A 14336-nucleotide genomic window follows, 5' to 3' on the forward strand; every position below is an offset into this window, starting at 1 on the left:
CTTCCTGTGCCCAGCGCGGGCCGGGCGCCGCGTCCCTCTGCCCGCGGGCCGGCGGCAGGGAAGGCGAGGGCCCTGCAGCCAGGCTGGCTGGGGAGGCAGAGCCGTGGCACGTGCACAGATACCACACGACGCTTTCCACTTGAACAACTGAGCGTTTATTTCCGCGTCCCCAAACCGTAGGAGCACAGACGGCCGCCCGCCACGCAGAACCGTGGCCAGCAGCGTCTGTGGGTGGAGAGGGCGGCGTTAAATAACAGAGGCGATGCGTCTGCGTGGAGCGCGCTCTGCCCGTCTGTCTGTCCAGCTGCGCCCGCGTCCCTGCGCCCCAGAGGTTGTGCGCCGCAGGCACGTGGCTAAGGCCGTGCAACCAGGGCAGGGGGCACCCTGCTCCCGCGTCTATTTGGGGGGCCGGTAGACCATTTTCCTGCTCTTTAGTACAGACCATTTGTGGCGCTTCATGTAGTAGAGGAGGGATGCCAGGAGACCAGTGATCATCAACATCTGGGGAGAAGGGACGGAGTCAGACCGGCCGGCGCCGCGGCGGGAAGGGGCTGAGGTGGGCGCGCGGGCGCAGGGAAAGGGCAGCGCTTCGGCCCGCGACGCAGCCCTGCCCTGCTGTCGCCGCCCCGGCGGCACGCGAGCCCGTGGCGGCACCCACCTTCAAGCCCATCCGTTTGCGGTGGTCGTGCTCCGGCTCGGCCGCCCACCTCAGGAAGGTGCAGACGTCCTTCGCGATCTGCGACATGGTGGCGGGGGTGCCTGGGGAGGGCAGAGGGAGCTGAGCGCCCCGGCGCAGCCCTCCGGCCGGCCTGCCCCGTACCACGCGGGCCCCTGGGGCCCCCCCTTACCGTCGTCGTATTCCAGGATCTCATTGTAGATGGGGGGGGCCATGCCGATGGCCTGCCCGGGGAAGTAGGGGTTATAGTAGAGCCCTTCCCTGAGGGTGACGCCGGTGGGGGGGTCGCAGTAGCCGGTGAGGAGGGAGAACACGTAGTCCTCACCCCCGTGCCTGCAACAAACGCAGACCTGGGATGGAACCGGCATCGGGCTGCGCCGATTCGTCCCTGCGACGAGGGACTCCTCGCCTGCGCGCGGCCCGGCGGCCTCTTACCGCGCGTTGACGATGTAGCTGAGGTCAGGGGGCAGCGCCCCGTTGTTGGCGGCTCGCGCCGCCTCGGGGTTGGGGTAGGGCTTGGGGAAGTAGTCGGAGATCTTGCCGGGGCGCGTGAACATCTCCCCGTTCTCATCCGGGCCGTCCACCACCTCCACCTGGGGCAGGGAGGCAGCTCTGAGGCGGGGAACGGCGCCCGGCCCCGCAGGCCCTCCTGCCCAGGCAGGGCTGGCTCCCCGCCGCCGCCGCGGGCACCGGCCAGCGCCACCGCCGGCACCGCCGCGTCCCCGGGGCCGCCCGGCGCCCCGGGGCGACTCACCTCCTCGGCCAGGGCCTTGGCCTCCTCCTCGGTGTGGGTGACGCCGATGAGGTTGCGGAAGGCCAGGTAGTCCATGCTGTGGCAGGCGGAGCACACCTGCTTGTACACCTGGTAGCCGCGCCGCAGGCTGCAAGGAGGAGCCGAGCCTGAGCCCCGGCGCAACGGTGCCGGCGCCTTGGCTCCCCGCGGCCCCCCGGCCCACGCCGTCCGTACCTGCTGTGGTCCAGGGAGGAGAGCATGCCGCCGTGGCTCCAGGGGAAGTGGGGCGGGTGCATCTCCAGCTCGCCGGCGCTCACGGCCGCGTGCAGCGCCAGGGCGAGCCCCGCGCCACCCGCCACCGCCACCCCCAGCGCCGACAGAGCCACCTTCTTGCCGCGGGAGAGGCCGGAGAAGGACGACATGTGGGCCTGGAAGAGAGGGGCCGGGGCGCCGTGAGCGCCGTGAGCCCTGCGGCTCCGTCGGCCCCACGCGGGAGGCAGAGCAGCGGGGGGAGGAGCCGCTGGCCGAGGGCTCCCCGGGACCCCCGAGCGGGGTCTGCAGCTGGCGCCCGGCCCCGGGGGCTCCCCCGGGAGCCAGGCGCCGGCAGGGCACGGGCACGGATCGGCAGGGCCGGCACACCGGGGGGCTCTGCAGGGAACGACGGGGGCGGCACGGCCGCAGGCTGTACCAGGCTGGGGATACCAGGGACACCAGCGGTGCCGGGGATCCTGGGGGTGTGAGGATACCGGGGATATCGGGGGCACCGGGGCGCTGTGCCGGGGGTACCAGGTCAGGGGTGCAGGATACTGAGCGGGGGTACTGGGGGGCACAGTGCCAGCAGTACTGGGGATACAGGGGGGTGCAGCGCCGGCGGTACTGGGGATACCGGGGGGTGCAGCGCCGGCGGTACCGGGGATACCGGGGGGTGCAGCGCTGGCGGTACCGGGGATACCGGGGGGTGCAGCGCCAGCGGTACTGCAGACAGCGGGCCGGCGGTACCAGGGATACCGGGGGTATCATGCCGGGGAGACTGGGGGTGCAGGGCTGGCAGCAACCAGGCCGGGGATACTGGGGGTACAGGGCCGGTGGTGCCAGGGGCCGGCAGCACCACGGATACCGGGGGTACCAGGCCGAGGACACCGGGGGTCCCGGTGGGGGCTGGCGGTGCCGGGGGTACCGGGGACACCGGGGGTACCGGGCTGGCAGTGCCACAGATACCGGGGGTACCATGCCAGGGATACCGGGGATGCGGTGCAGGGGATACCGGGGGCCGGCGGTACCACGGACACCGGGGTGCCGGGCCGGGGACACCGGGGACACCGGGGCCCGGCGGGGCCGTGGGCGCGGCCCGGTCCCTCCCACGCAGGGCGCGGGCCGCCCCCGCCCGTGACCCGCCCGGTGACCTTCATGCGGCGGCGCGGGGCGGCCGGGGCGGGCGGCGCGGGGCGGGGCCGGCGGGGCCGCGGCGCGGGGCTCACCGGGGCGGGCCGGGGCGGCGGCGGGGCCGCCCGCGGCGACAACAGGAGGCGGCCGTAGGGCCGCAGCGCCAGGCACCGCACCGCCGCCATCTTGCCAAGCCGCCTGCTTCCCGGCGGGCGCCGCGCGGAGGGCACGGGGACGCCGCGGCCCCGCCCCCCCGCCGCCGCGCCGGAAGTGACGGCACCGTCCGCACCGCCCCCCGCCGCCGCGCCGGAAGTGACGGCACCGCCCGCACCGCCCCCCGCCGCCGCGCCGGAAGTGGCGCGCGGAGCCTGCGAGGGGCGGCCGGGCCGGGACCCCCCCAGACCGGGACCCCCCCCAACCGGGACCTCCACGGCCCGGGACCCCCCCAGACCGGGACCTCCACGGCCCGGGACCCCCCCAGACCGGGACCCCCCCCCAACCGGGACCTCCACGGCCCGGGACCCCCCCCGACCGGGACCCTCTCAGACCAGGGCCCTCCATGGCCCGGGACCCCCCCCAGACAAGGACCCCCTCAGACCAGGGCCCCCCAGATCCGGATCCCCCAGACCGGAACCTCCACGGCCCAGGATCCGCCAGACCGGGACCCCGCGCAGCCTTGGACCCCCCCTCCCCCCAACCGGGACCCCCCACGGCCCGGGACCCCCTCAGACCGGTACCCCACAGACCGAAACCCCCCCAGACCAGGACCCTCTGCGGCCCTGGACCCCTCCCCAACCGGAACCCCCCACACCCCAGAACCCCCTCAGACCGGGACTCTCCATGGCCCGGGAGCCCCCAGACCGGGATCCCCCAGATCGGAACCTCCATGGCCCAGGATCCGCCAGACCAGGACCCTGCGCGGCCCTGACCCCCCCTCCTCCAACTGGAACCCCCCCGACCGGGACGCTCCACGGCCCGGACCCCCCCCAGACCGGGATCTTCTGTGGCCCAGGACCCCCCAGACCAGGACCTCCACAGCCTCGGACCCTCCAGACCGCAACTCCCCCCAGACGGACTCTCACAGCCTGGGGCCTCCCCCAGAATGGGAACCCCCCCTAGACTGGGACCCCTATGGCCTGGCACCCCCTCAGAACAGGACCCTCCATGACCCAGGACACCCCCCCCCCAGAGCAGGACTCCCACAGACCTGGACTCCCCACCCTGGAGGGCAGGACCCTCCAGGGACCGTGAAGCCCCCACCGTGTGCAGTGGGGACTGCCTGCCATGTGCCCTGGAGGCACCCGTGCCCCCCTCTCATGCACCCCAGGGACTGCAGACTTGGCCTAACATGGCCCAGATCCCCCCAAACCAGGACCCCCACAGCTTGGGACCCCCATGGACTAGGACACCCCCAGACCAGGAACCTCCACAGCCCAGCACCTCCATGGCCCAGGACCCCCCAGACTGGGACCTCCCCCAGACCGGGACCTCCATGGCCTGGGACCCCCCCGGCCTGGGACCCCCACAGCTTGGGACCCCCATGGACAAGGACCCCCCCCCCAGACCAGGACCCCCACAGCCCAGGACCTCCCTGGACCTAGACCCCCCCCCCAAGACTTGGATCCCCCCTGGGACCTCCTCACACCTGGCCCAGGACCCCCCAGACTGGGACCCCCCCCAGACCAGGACTCCCACGGATCAGGCCCCCCCAGACCAGGCCCCTCACTGCCTGGGACCCTCCCCCAGACTGGGACCCCTCAAGACTGGGGCATCCAAGGCCCAGGACTCTCCATGGCCCAAGGATCCCCCCAGACTGGGACCCCCACGGCCTGGAACCCCCCCACAGACCAGGACCCCTACAAACTATGGCCCCCCACCGACCAGGGACCCTGCGACCCAGACAGCTCCCCCAGGGCTGGGACATGCCAGCCTCAGGCCCCCCCCAGACCGGCACCTCTGGCCCCCGCAGGGCCCAGCACCAGCTACGCACACGGGCCGGCAGCAAAGCCTTTATTGCAGCCGCTGAACACACCGGGGACCCCCCCGTGGGGCATCCCAGAGGCCTCCTCCCGTATGCACTGGGGGACCCCCCCCCGGCCTCCTCCCGTATGCACTGGGGACCCCCCCCCTGCTGTGCACCTCAGAGGCACCCGTGCCCCCCCGCCATGTGCCCCAGGGACCGCAGAGCCCCTGCCATGGGCCTCGGAGGCACCTGTACCCCCTCCCGTGCACTCTGGGGACCCCTCCTGCCATGCACCCCAGAGGCACCTGTGCCTCCCCCATATATGCCAGGGACCCCCCTCCCCACCGGGCATCCTGGAGGCACCTGCACCCCGGGGACCCCCCCACCATGCGCCCTGGAGGCACCCGTGCCCCCCTCCTGTGCCCCCTAGGGACCGCAGAGCCCCCTGCCCCACGTGCCCTGGAGGCATCTGTGCCCCCCAGGGACCGCAGAGCCCCCACCCTTCACACTGGAGGCGACTGAGCCCTTCCCTGCACACACCAGAGCCCGCACCCCACTCCTGGTACCCACCGGCCGCAGCAGCCCCCCGCCGTTCCTGCAGCCCCTGGGCAGGACCCGCAGCTGTCCGCCCCCCAGCACCCATCCTGCCCCACGGCTCCCGGGGGCGGTGGCCGTGCGGGAGGGCTCGGCGGTGCTCCCCAAAGCACCGGTCCATGGGGAAGGACCCCCGCCGGGGCGTCCTGCCGGGCGGGGAGCCGCGCGCGGGGCAGGGGCGAGGAGGGGCCCCGGCTACTTCCAGAAGAGCACGTTCCAGAGCAGGAGCCAGCAGGGGTAGACGAAGATGGCGACGAAGGGGAAGACGATGGAGCCGTAGAGGTAGTGGTCCAGGAGGCCCTCGGCCACGGCCTGCAGGAAGAGCTGCCAGCACTCCAGCACCGACACCGGGTACTCGATCAGCTCCTGGTACAGGAAGATGCCGAGCAGCAGCGTGACGGCCGGCGTGACCAGGACCAGCAGCACCGCGTACAGGTACCTGGGGGCGAGAGGCAGGGCTCGGCCACGGCCCCGGACCGGGGGCGAAGCAGCACCACTCGCCGCCCCCAGCGAAGCCTTGCGCAAAGCTCAACGCGGCAGCGCCTCTGCCAGGAGCGGGCGTCGCTGCGTCCCCAGGAGAGGAGGGACCCGGCTGCCCCGCGAGAGCCGCGGGCGACCCCCAGCACCGCTCACTTGGGCCCCGTGGGCTGGACGACGGCGGCGACTGGCACCATGGTGACGGCCAGCAGGAAGCCCAGGGAGAAGTTGACGAGGGCGATGCAGCCCAGCTGCATGGCCAGGTACAGCAGCGACAGCAGCTTCAAGGTCATCCAGCCGCGGTCGCTCCCGGAGCCCATCAGCACCCTGCGGAGCAGAGACGGAGCCGCCGGCGCTCGCGGGGACCCGCTCCCGCTGCCGCGCTGCCCGCGCCGAGCAGCTCGCGCTCACCCCCCGCCTGCCCCGGCGACAGCCCCGAGGGCCCCACGGCCGAGAGGGCCCAGAGCTGGAGCGGCCGAGACGTTGGCCCCGTTCGCGCCCCGCTTGCCGCAGAGCAGGGAACGGCGCCACGTGTCCCCGCGCCCGCTGGGCCGTCGACCCTGCACCCCGGCAGCGCTGGCCTCGGGGTCCCCTCGGCACCTGTGCGTGTTGTGCGGCAGGGCCAGGCCCGCCACGTAGATGGCGATGACCGTGAGCACCACGGCCTCCGACTCGGACACGGGGAAGTGCTGCGTGGCCACGTGCTGGCCCAGCACCGGCAAGAAGTAGAGCGTGAGCCCGGTGGCGTGACAGATGAGCAGGGGAGGCACCAGGGTGAGCAGTCCGGGCCGGGACTCCTGCAGAAACGGGGTGGGAGCTGAGCACGGGGACCGGGCGGGGGCCGCCAGGTCCTGCGCCCACGGGAGCCCCCAGCTGGGGGAGGGAAAGCAGGATCCGGGTCCTCCTCCCTCTCCCCACGTCCGACCGGAGCGAAGCGGGTGCTCAAAGATCCTGCGCCCACAGAAGCGGCCGAGGCTCGGGGACCCGCTGCCGTCTGTCCGGAGACGGGAAGAGGAGACCTGGGGCGGGCGCTGGGGTGCCCTGGCTGTGGGGGGGGGGGGTCCTGCGGGGGCCTCACCTCCACGGCGGCGTGGACAGCTCCCTGGTCACCGTCCCAGAGCCGCTCGGCAGGGCCAGCGTCGCATTTGCTCAGCTTCATCCACAGGTCCAGGGCGTGAGCGTGCAGTTAGGGAAACGAGCGGTGCAGGTCTCAGCTGCTGTCGCGGGTGCCTCCAGCAGCTGCCCGCGCCCCCCTGAACCCCGTCCAGGGCCCGAAACCCTCCCCAGCGCGCAGCACCACCCTTTCCCCAGCCCTGCAAGGATCGGGGTGGTGAAGGGGCCACGTGGGGCTGCGCCTCTTGCGAGGGGGCGGCAAAGAGGACCGGGGAGCCGCTCTGCACCTCAGCACAGCCCCGCAGGTCACGTCCCCGCTGCCCAGGACGAGGCCCCCCGCGCTCCGGGGCACAGCCTGCCAGGAAGGATATCTTGAGGACAAGGATGAGGATGAGGAAGCCGAAGGCCGGCATGTAGACACCGATGGAGACGAAGCGGGACAGCGAGGGCAGCAGGTAGAAGAAGTAGGACTGGTGCAGACGCTCCAGCAGGTTGTTGAGTTTCCGGAACATCCCCTCCAGGGTCCTGCGGGCACCGGCCTCAGCGCGAGGCGGCAGCACCGCTGGGGCCCCAACGTCCCTCCCCGCCGCTCACCCAGCGCCCCCCAGCCCCGGCATCCCACAGGGCGCCCCATGCCCTCCCGCCCGACCCGGGGCCCGGCACTCACTTGCCCACGGTGTTCATGTCGTACTTGTACTGCCGGAAGCTGTTGATGCCGCGCACGGTGATGGCCTCGATGTGGTAGCGCAGGAAGAGGCCGTGGTCCCCCTGGGGCCGCCCGGAGCCCTGCTTGAGGACCATGAGCAGCAGCGTCTGCAGGCTGTGGGCGTAGGCCGGCAGCGTGTCCCAGTCGGAGCGCTGCAGCTGCGAGGAGAGCCGCCGTCAGGGGCCGGAGAGGGGCACCGGCTGGGGGGGGCCGGGGCTGCACCCCACGGCGGCCCCCTCCCGAGGAGCCCTGGGGCAGCGCCACCGGGGTGGGAGGTGCCGCCCCGAGGGCTCACCTTGCCCTGGATGGTGCAGAGCAGCCCGTTCTTCTGGCAGAAGGCGTAGAAGAGGTTGACGAGGTCCAGGTTGGGCAGCTGCCCGTTCAGCCCCTCCACGGCCACGTCGAAGCTGGTGACGACCTCGCTGCTGAGCTCCAGGGACACGGCCGCCTGGATGGCCCCCGCCCGGCCCAGCATCCCCGACGACTGCACCTCTGCGGGCACGGCCGGGCCTCAGGGACACGGCGGCCGGGACGGCTCCGCGCTCGGCTGCCGGCACGGCCGGAGAGGGGCTCCCGGCTCCTTCTGCGGGGCCGAGCGCTGCCGCAGCCCGCCCCATCCTCCCCAGCCCCGTGCGTTCCTCACCCGTGATGTTGACGTCGTGGTAGGCCTCCAGCCAGGCCTCCATGCCCAGCAGGTCGTGCTCGTTCACCAGGAAGATGATGTCCTTCGCCCAGTAGATCTGGCCTGAACACAGACGGGCGGCTGCGTCAGCCCTGCTCCAGGTGCCGGTTCCCGTCCCGGCAGAGCCGGGCCTGCTCCACGTCCGGCCCGTGCTCAGGGGCTACAGGCAGGTGGATCTCCTGGGTGCTTCGGCCACTCGAGCCCCCCGCTGGGCAGTGACCCGCCTGGGAGCGGGGCAGAGACCGGGCCGGGAGCACCCGGCGCCCCAGCAGCACAGGGGACCCCGCTGGGTGTCACTGGGCCGAGGGGTGAGGCCCCATTGCCCGGGCACCTTGCTGGGACCTTCCCGGCTAGGCCCGAGCCCCCTGCGGCGGCCAGGCTGCCCGAGGGCGAGCGCCGAGACCCCTCGGGCCGGCGCAGCTGGGGCCGGCGCGCGAGCTCACCTCGGAAGTAGGTGGCCAGGGCCAGCATGAGCCCCACGGCCTGGTTGTTCTGCTGGCCCTGGCTGCAGGGCACGCTGAGCACCAGGGACTCGGTGCTGGCCGCCCGGGGCGCCCGCAGGATCCCGTACACGTTCGTGCCCTTCACCATCTGCGGAGGGGACGGGAGGGCTCGGCGGGACGGCCCCGGCGCGCAGGCGGGGGCTCCCCGCGCCGGGAACGAGGGCGCCGGGGCAGAGCCGGCGGTGGGAGGGGGTCGGCCCTCGCCCTGCAGCCGGCTCTGCCCTCGGGCTCCCGGGCTGGCGCGAACCCCGCGCCCCCCGGCAGGGCGGCTCCTGGGGGCTCCAGGCCGCCACGTACGTATCTCTCGCGGGTCTCATCCGGGAAAGGCAACGTGCGGGAGAAGGGCTGCTTGTAAACCTCCAGGCCCAGGTTCGCCATGGTCTTCTCCAGCCAGGCCACGGGGATGCCCCTGGGGAGAAGGAGGCGGAGGGCAATGGACCCCCTCTGCCGGCCCCCAAACCTCGCCCGGGGCCAGGCGGCGGCTGCTCCGAGCCCCCGAGCCGCCGGCGGGACTCACCCGACCTTCTTCTTGTGCCCGGCGAACTCGCGGGCGTAGGAGAGGGCCCTCTCGCCGTAGGCGAACTGCTCCTCCACCATGGTGGAGCCCATGGCGTTCTCGGACATGTAGGTGCGCGGGGCCAAGGGCAGGAAGGCCAAGGCCAGGAACCAGGCCAGCCCCGCCGCGTAGCTCAGCAGGCTGCGGCGAGGGGGCGGTGAGGGCGGCGGGGGCCGAGCCCCGGCGCCCCCCGGCCCCCCGCCACACTCACCACAGCGGCGTGTTGAGGCGCAGCACGAGCCGGGACAGCGCCCGCCGGCGGTAGGGGTCCGAGAGCAGCCCCATGGCGGGCGGAGCGGGGGGGGGGGCCGCTGCGGGGCAGCACGCGCGTTTTCCCCACGGGCAGCCGCGGCCCTGGCCCCGGGCCGGCCCCCAGGGCAACCCGCCCCACGGCTCCCGGCCCTGCCCCACACGCACCCCACAGCCCCGGCCCTGCCCCACAGGCACCCCATGGCTCCCAGCCCTGCCGCATACGCACCCCAGAGCTCCCAGGCCTGCCCCACAGGCACCCCACGGCTCCCAGCCCTGTCCCACACACACCCCACAGCTCCCAGCTCTGCCCCATAGGCACCCCACAGCTCCCATCCCATCCTCATAGGTCCCCCCCACAGCTCCCAGCCCTGCCCCATAGGCACCCTACGGCTCCCATCCCATCCCCACACGCATCCCACAGCCCTGGCCACCCCCTGGGCTCCCTGCAGCCTGTCCCCCCCCCGTCCCCCACCGCCGACCCCCAGCCCCCCCGGCAGCCTGTCCCCCTCCCGTCCCCCACCGCCCCCGACCCCCAGCCCCCCCGGCCTGTCCCCCCCCCGTCCCCCACCGCCCCCGACCCCCAGCCCCCCCGGCCTGTCCCCCCCCCGTCCCCCACCGCCCCCGACCCCCAGCCCCCCGGCAGCCTGTCCCCCCCCCCGACCCCGACCCCCAGCCCCCCGGCAGCCCGTCCCCCCCCCGTCCCCCCCCGACCCCGACCCCCAGCCCCCCCGGCCTGTCCCCCCCCCGTCCCCCACCGCCCCCGACCCCCAGCCCCCCCGGCCTGTCCCCCTCCCGTCCCCCACCGCCCCCGACCCCCAGCCCCCCCGGCCTGTCCCCCCCCTCCGATACCCCGCGCCGCCACCCGCTCCGCACCGCGCCACCCAGGCCGCTCAATCGCCCCCAGAGCGAGACAGGCCGCGCGATGGAGCCCAGAGACACCGATGGGAGCCGCCCGCCACGGGCCCTGCGCATGCGCGCGGCCGGGAGCCCGCGCTGCCGGCCAGCAGCAGCCCGGGGTGGGGGGGGGGACGGGAGGGACGGAGCAACAGGGGAGCAACGGCCCCCCCGGCCAGGCCCTGCAAGGGGGAGCGTGTGTGCAACGGCCCCCCCGGCCAGGCCCTGCAAGGGGGAGCAACGGGGGAGCAACAGCCCCCCCGGCCAGGCCCTGCAAGGGGGAGCGTGTGTGCAACGGCCCCCCCGGCCAGGCCCTGCAAGGGGGAGCAACAGCCCCCCCGGCCAGGCCCTGCAAGGGGGAGCGTGTGTGCAACGGCCCCCCCGGCCAGGCCCTGCAAGGGGGAGCAACGGGGGAGCAACAGCCCCCCCTGACCAGGCCCTGCAAGGGGGAGCAACGGCCCCCCCCCCGGCCAAACCCTGCAAGGGGGAGTGCATGTGCAGCAGCCCCCTCCGGCCAGGCCCTGCAAGGGGGAGAGCAATGGCCCCCCCGGCCAGGCTGTGCAAGGGGGCAAGGGGGAAGCAACACCCCCCACCCCCCCGGCCAGGCCGTGCAGTGTTGGGGGTGGGTGCGAGCAACGGCTCGCAGAACCACACAGCCGTGCCGGGCCGTGGGGCTGCGGCGTTCCCGGGGATTGCCCCCCCAAGACGAGCGAGCGGCGGCCGAGCGCAGGGCCCTGCCGTGCCCAGGGCCGCTGGGCGTCCCTCCCCGAGGCCTCGGTCCGCAGACTGGCGGGACCCGGGCTCCCACGGTAGCAGGGAAGGGGAAACAGGCGCCGGCAGGGCCGGGCCGGGCCGGGCAGGCTCCGTCCGGGATGGCGGGACGCGGCCGAGGGAGGAGGGGTCCCCCGCCAGGGGCCTCGCAAGCATCGCCCCAGCGCCCTCGAGGGAAGAGACGCCGACCGCGGCCGAGCAGCCCTTTATTGAGGACGGACTCCGCAGGGCGGGACCTGCCGGCACCGGGCCGAGCCGCGGCCCGCGGACCCCGGCTCCACCGACACCGTCAGCAAAGCCGCCCGTGGCGGCGCTCCCGGCCGCGCCGCGCAGCCGGAGCGCGAGGGCGCCGAGGGGACGCGCGGCCGGGGCGGCCCGGTTCAGTCCCCCAGCAGCGCGGTGACCTCCTGCACGTGGTCCCGCACCACCTGGTCCAGGATGGCGTGCACGGCCTTGCAGGCCTTGCTGGCCGCCTCAATGACCTCCTCCAGGTGGTCCTCGTGCAGGCGCGAGTTCATCTCCAGCAGGGCAATCTGCTCCGACGTGGGCAGCAGGGCCAGGGCCACCTGCGGCCCCCCGGACGCCTCCTCTATGTAGCTGAGGTCGGCCAGCGGGGTGTCCTCCACGAAGCCGGCCGAGCTAGCGCACACGTAGTCCCGCATGGGGATGCCGGCGTCGATGACGGCCAGCGTTGCGGCGTTCACGCAGGCGCAGTAGTTGCCCCCGTCCGCCTGCAGGATCTGGGGGAGCGGCAGGGCAGGCTCAGCGCTGGAGCCAGCCCCCGGCACCCCTGGGGCCGAGGCCCGGAGCGAGCAGGGCACAGCCCGCCCCGCAGACGGACCGTCCCCTCCCCGTCCACCCCTGTCCCCCACCGAGGGGCTGTCCCTCCCCCGCCGGCCCCGGGGCTCGCCTGGACGTAGATGTCGATCTGGGAGCGGGGGTAGAGCTGCGTGAGGATGGCGGCCTCGAACGTCTGCTTGAGGTGCAGCGTCATCTCGCTGGACTTGCGGTCGCCGTGGGGCCGGCGCTTGCGCTCGCTGGTGCTGAAGGTGGCCATGCTGTACTGGCAGTTCACCAGCGCCCGGTCGTGCAGGGCCTTGCTGCGGGAGCCGCGCATCTGCAAAGGGGCCAGGGTGGGCTCCAGCCCCAGGGGGCCCAGACACCTGGGTCCCTTCTGGCTGGGGCGGGGCGGGGGGGGAACAGGGGATGCTTGGGACCGCGGGTAGGATGTGGGTGGGGGAAAGCAAGCTGCCTGGCTCCCTCTTGGGCCCGGAGGGGAGACAGGAGGGGACAGAGAGGACAAACCTGGCCACTTGGGCCTGCTGGCCCTAGGGGGACGGAGATGATGGAGGGGACAGAGGGCACAGCAGGAAGAGTCCACCTGCCTGGGCCTGCCGGTCCGGGGGGATGGAGGGGAAAGAGGGGATGGAGGGGACAGCGGGGACGGTCCACCTGCCTGGGCCTGCCGGGATGGAGGGGACAGAGGGGACAGTGGGGACGGTCCACCTGCCTGGGCCTGCCAGGATGGAGGGGACAGAGGGGACAGTGGGGACAGTCCACCTGCCTGGGCCTGCCGGTCCGGGGGGATGGAGGGGACAGCGGGGACAGTCCACCTGCCTGGGCCTGCCGGGATGGAGGGGACAGAGGGGACGGCGGGGATAGCAGGGACGGTCCACGGGGATGGAGGGGACAGAGGGGACAGCGGGGACGGTCCACCTGCCTGGGCCTGCCGGGATGGAGGGGACAGAGAGGACAGTGGGGACGGTCCACCTGCCTGGGCCTGCCGGTCCGGGGGGATGGAGGGGACAGAGGGGACAGTCCACCTGCCTGGGCCTGCCGGGATGGAGGGGACAGAGGGGACGGCGGGGATACCAGGGACGGTCCACGGGGATGGAGGGGACAGAGGGGACAGCAGGGACAGTCCACCTGCCTGGGCCTGCCGGGATGGAGAGGACAGAGGGGACAGTGGGGACGGTCCACCTGCCTGGGCCTGCCGGGATGGAGGGGACAGAGGGGACAGTCCACCTGCCTGGGCCTGCCGGGATGGAGGGGACAGCGGGGACGGTCCACCTGCCTGGGCCTGCCGGTCCGGGGGGATGGAGGGGACAGCGGGGACAGCGGGGACAGTCCACCCGCCCGGGCCTGCCGGGATGGAGGGGACAGAGGGGACGGCGGGGACACCCGGCCAGGGGTCGCGGCAGGCCCAGAGGGACGGCGGCCCGGGCGGGCGCTCACCTCGTGGGGGCCGTACACCACGGCCAGCGCCTTGGTGTTGCCCTGCTCGATGTAGGCCGAGCCGTCGGCCTGCGCGAAGACGCCCATGCGGGCGCGCACCTTGCGCAGCTCGGCGGCGCGGCGCCCGTCGGCCCGGTAGCCCTCGTCCGACAGCAGCTCCAGCGCCGCCATGCCGCTCCCGGCGGCCCCCGCGACCGCGCCCGCCCGGCGCGGACTTCCGCTCCCGGCGGCCCCCGCGCGCCCGCCCGGCGCGGACTACACCTCCCGGCGGCCCCCGCGCGGCCGCCCGGCCAGCAGCGCGCCGCCTCCGCCGCCAGAACTACAGCTCCCAGCGCGCACCGCGGCGCGGCCGCCGCTCCCGGCATGCCCCGCCCCCGCGTTGCCATGGCGGCGCGGCCTGGTCGGAGAGGGCGGCCGGCCCGGCCCGGCCCGGTTCCCCCCGCGGGGCGGCGCCGCGCCCGTCCCTGCGGCCCGCCCGGTGCCCGGTCTGCCCGGAGCCCCCGGCCGCCCCCGCCTCCTGCTAGTGCCGACCCTTGAGGCTTCTGGCCCTGGGGATTGCTCCCTTGGGGGTGGAGCGGGGCCATTTCTTCCTTTTTTTGGTGTTTTTTTGGTGTTTTTTCCCCCGGTTGCCTCATTTCTCCGTCGCTCCCCGCCCCGTGATCGCTCCGCTCGCGGGACGACGGTAGTGCGTGAGCCGCGCTGCGCTGCGGGAGCTCGTTGAGTAGAAATCAAACAAGCGCTTAATCCCTCTGCTACAGACCAGCCTAATCTCACAACTCGCTAATTCGCTACTTCGTG

The 14336-nt window shown here is 74.0% G+C and overlaps 3 protein-coding genes across 5 annotated transcripts; all 3 read right to left on the reverse strand.

The window, feature by feature from the left end:
- Positions 1 to 132: 132 nt before the first annotated feature.
- Positions 133 to 3118, reverse strand: CYC1 (cytochrome c1). Its single transcript, XM_068933623.1, has 7 exons — positions 2888 to 3118; positions 1644 to 1837; positions 1431 to 1557; positions 1112 to 1269; positions 849 to 1009; positions 659 to 759; positions 133 to 501 (listed from the first exon to the last, which is right to left on the reverse strand). Exons 1-7 carry the CDS (start codon positions 2975 to 2977, stop codon positions 397 to 399), a joined length of 936 nt encoding a protein of 311 aa, XP_068789724.1. The 5' UTR covers positions 2978 to 3118; the 3' UTR covers positions 133 to 396.
- Positions 3119 to 4788: 1670 nt separating this feature from the next.
- GPAA1 (glycosylphosphatidylinositol anchor attachment 1) lies at positions 4789 to 10551 on the reverse strand. Of its 2 annotated transcripts, none has more exons than XM_068933626.1 (13): positions 10488 to 10551; positions 9598 to 9697; positions 9348 to 9527; positions 9128 to 9239; positions 8771 to 8918; positions 8289 to 8390; positions 7941 to 8137; positions 7607 to 7803; positions 7311 to 7464; positions 6905 to 7000; positions 6427 to 6623; positions 5983 to 6153; positions 4789 to 5788 (listed from the first exon to the last, which is right to left on the reverse strand). In XM_068933626.1, the coding sequence occupies exons 2-13, from the start codon at positions 9669 to 9671 to the stop codon at positions 5545 to 5547; spliced, it is 1872 nt and encodes a 623-aa protein (XP_068789727.1). In that variant the 5' UTR covers positions 9672 to 9697; positions 10488 to 10551; the 3' UTR covers positions 4789 to 5544. The 2 variants fall into 2 exon arrangements, with proteins under 2 accessions (XP_068789727.1, XP_068789728.1); XM_068933627.1 differs by having other exon boundaries at positions 10512 to 10543.
- Positions 10552 to 11473: 922 nt separating this feature from the next.
- On the reverse strand, positions 11474 to 13765 carry EXOSC4 (exosome component 4). 2 transcript variants are annotated; one of them, XM_068933628.1, is made up of 3 exons: positions 13539 to 13765; positions 12214 to 12420; positions 11474 to 12043 (listed from the first exon to the last, which is right to left on the reverse strand). In XM_068933628.1, the coding sequence occupies exons 1-3, from the start codon at positions 13707 to 13709 to the stop codon at positions 11684 to 11686; spliced, it is 738 nt and encodes a 245-aa protein (XP_068789729.1). In that variant the 5' UTR covers positions 13710 to 13765; the 3' UTR covers positions 11474 to 11683. The 2 variants fall into 2 exon arrangements, with proteins under 2 accessions (XP_068789729.1, XP_068789731.1); XM_068933630.1 differs by having other exon boundaries at positions 11492 to 12043; positions 13638 to 13755.
- Positions 13766 to 14336: the final 571 nt, after the last annotated feature.

The sequence above is a fragment of the Struthio camelus genome, chromosome 2 (assembly GCF_040807025.1).
Source record: "Struthio camelus isolate bStrCam1 chromosome 2, bStrCam1.hap1, whole genome shotgun sequence".
Classification (NCBI taxonomy): Eukaryota; Metazoa; Chordata; class Aves; order Struthioniformes; family Struthionidae; genus Struthio; species Struthio camelus.

Coding starts and splice junctions, on each gene's coding strand:
- CYC1 (XM_068933623.1), bottom strand. CDS start 2,977: ATGGCGGCGGTGCGGTGCCTGGCGCTGCGGCCCTACGGCCGCCTCCTG. Junction 1,270..1,430: donor CCAAGGCCCTGGCCGAGGAG/GTGAGTCGCCCC, acceptor TCCCTGCCCCAG/GTGGAGGTGGTGGACGGCCC. Junction 1,010..1,111: donor AGCTACATCGTCAACGCGCG/GTAAGAGGCCGC, acceptor CGTTTGTTGCAG/GCACGGGGGTGAGGACTACG.
- GPAA1 (XM_068933626.1), bottom strand. CDS start 9,671: ATGGGGCTGCTCTCGGACCCCTACCGCCGGCGGGCGCTGTCCCGGCTC. Junction 7,804..7,940: donor TCTGCACCATCCAGGGCAAG/GTGAGCCCTCGG, acceptor CTCTCCTCGCAG/CTGCAGCGCTCCGACTGGGA. Junction 5,789..5,982: donor GTCCAGCCCACGGGGCCCAA/GTGAGCGGTGCT, acceptor TCTCGCCCCCAG/GTACCTGTACGCGGTGCTGC.
- EXOSC4 (XM_068933628.1), bottom strand. CDS start 13,709: ATGGCGGCGCTGGAGCTGCTGTCGGACGAGGGCTACCGGGCCGACGGG. Junction 12,421..13,538: donor TGGTGTACGGCCCCCACGAG/GTGAGCGCCCGC, acceptor GCCCCTTTGCAG/ATGCGCGGCTCCCGCAGCAA. Junction 12,044..12,213: donor AGATCGACATCTACGTCCAG/GCGAGCCCCGGG, acceptor CCGCTCCCCCAG/ATCCTGCAGGCGGACGGGGG.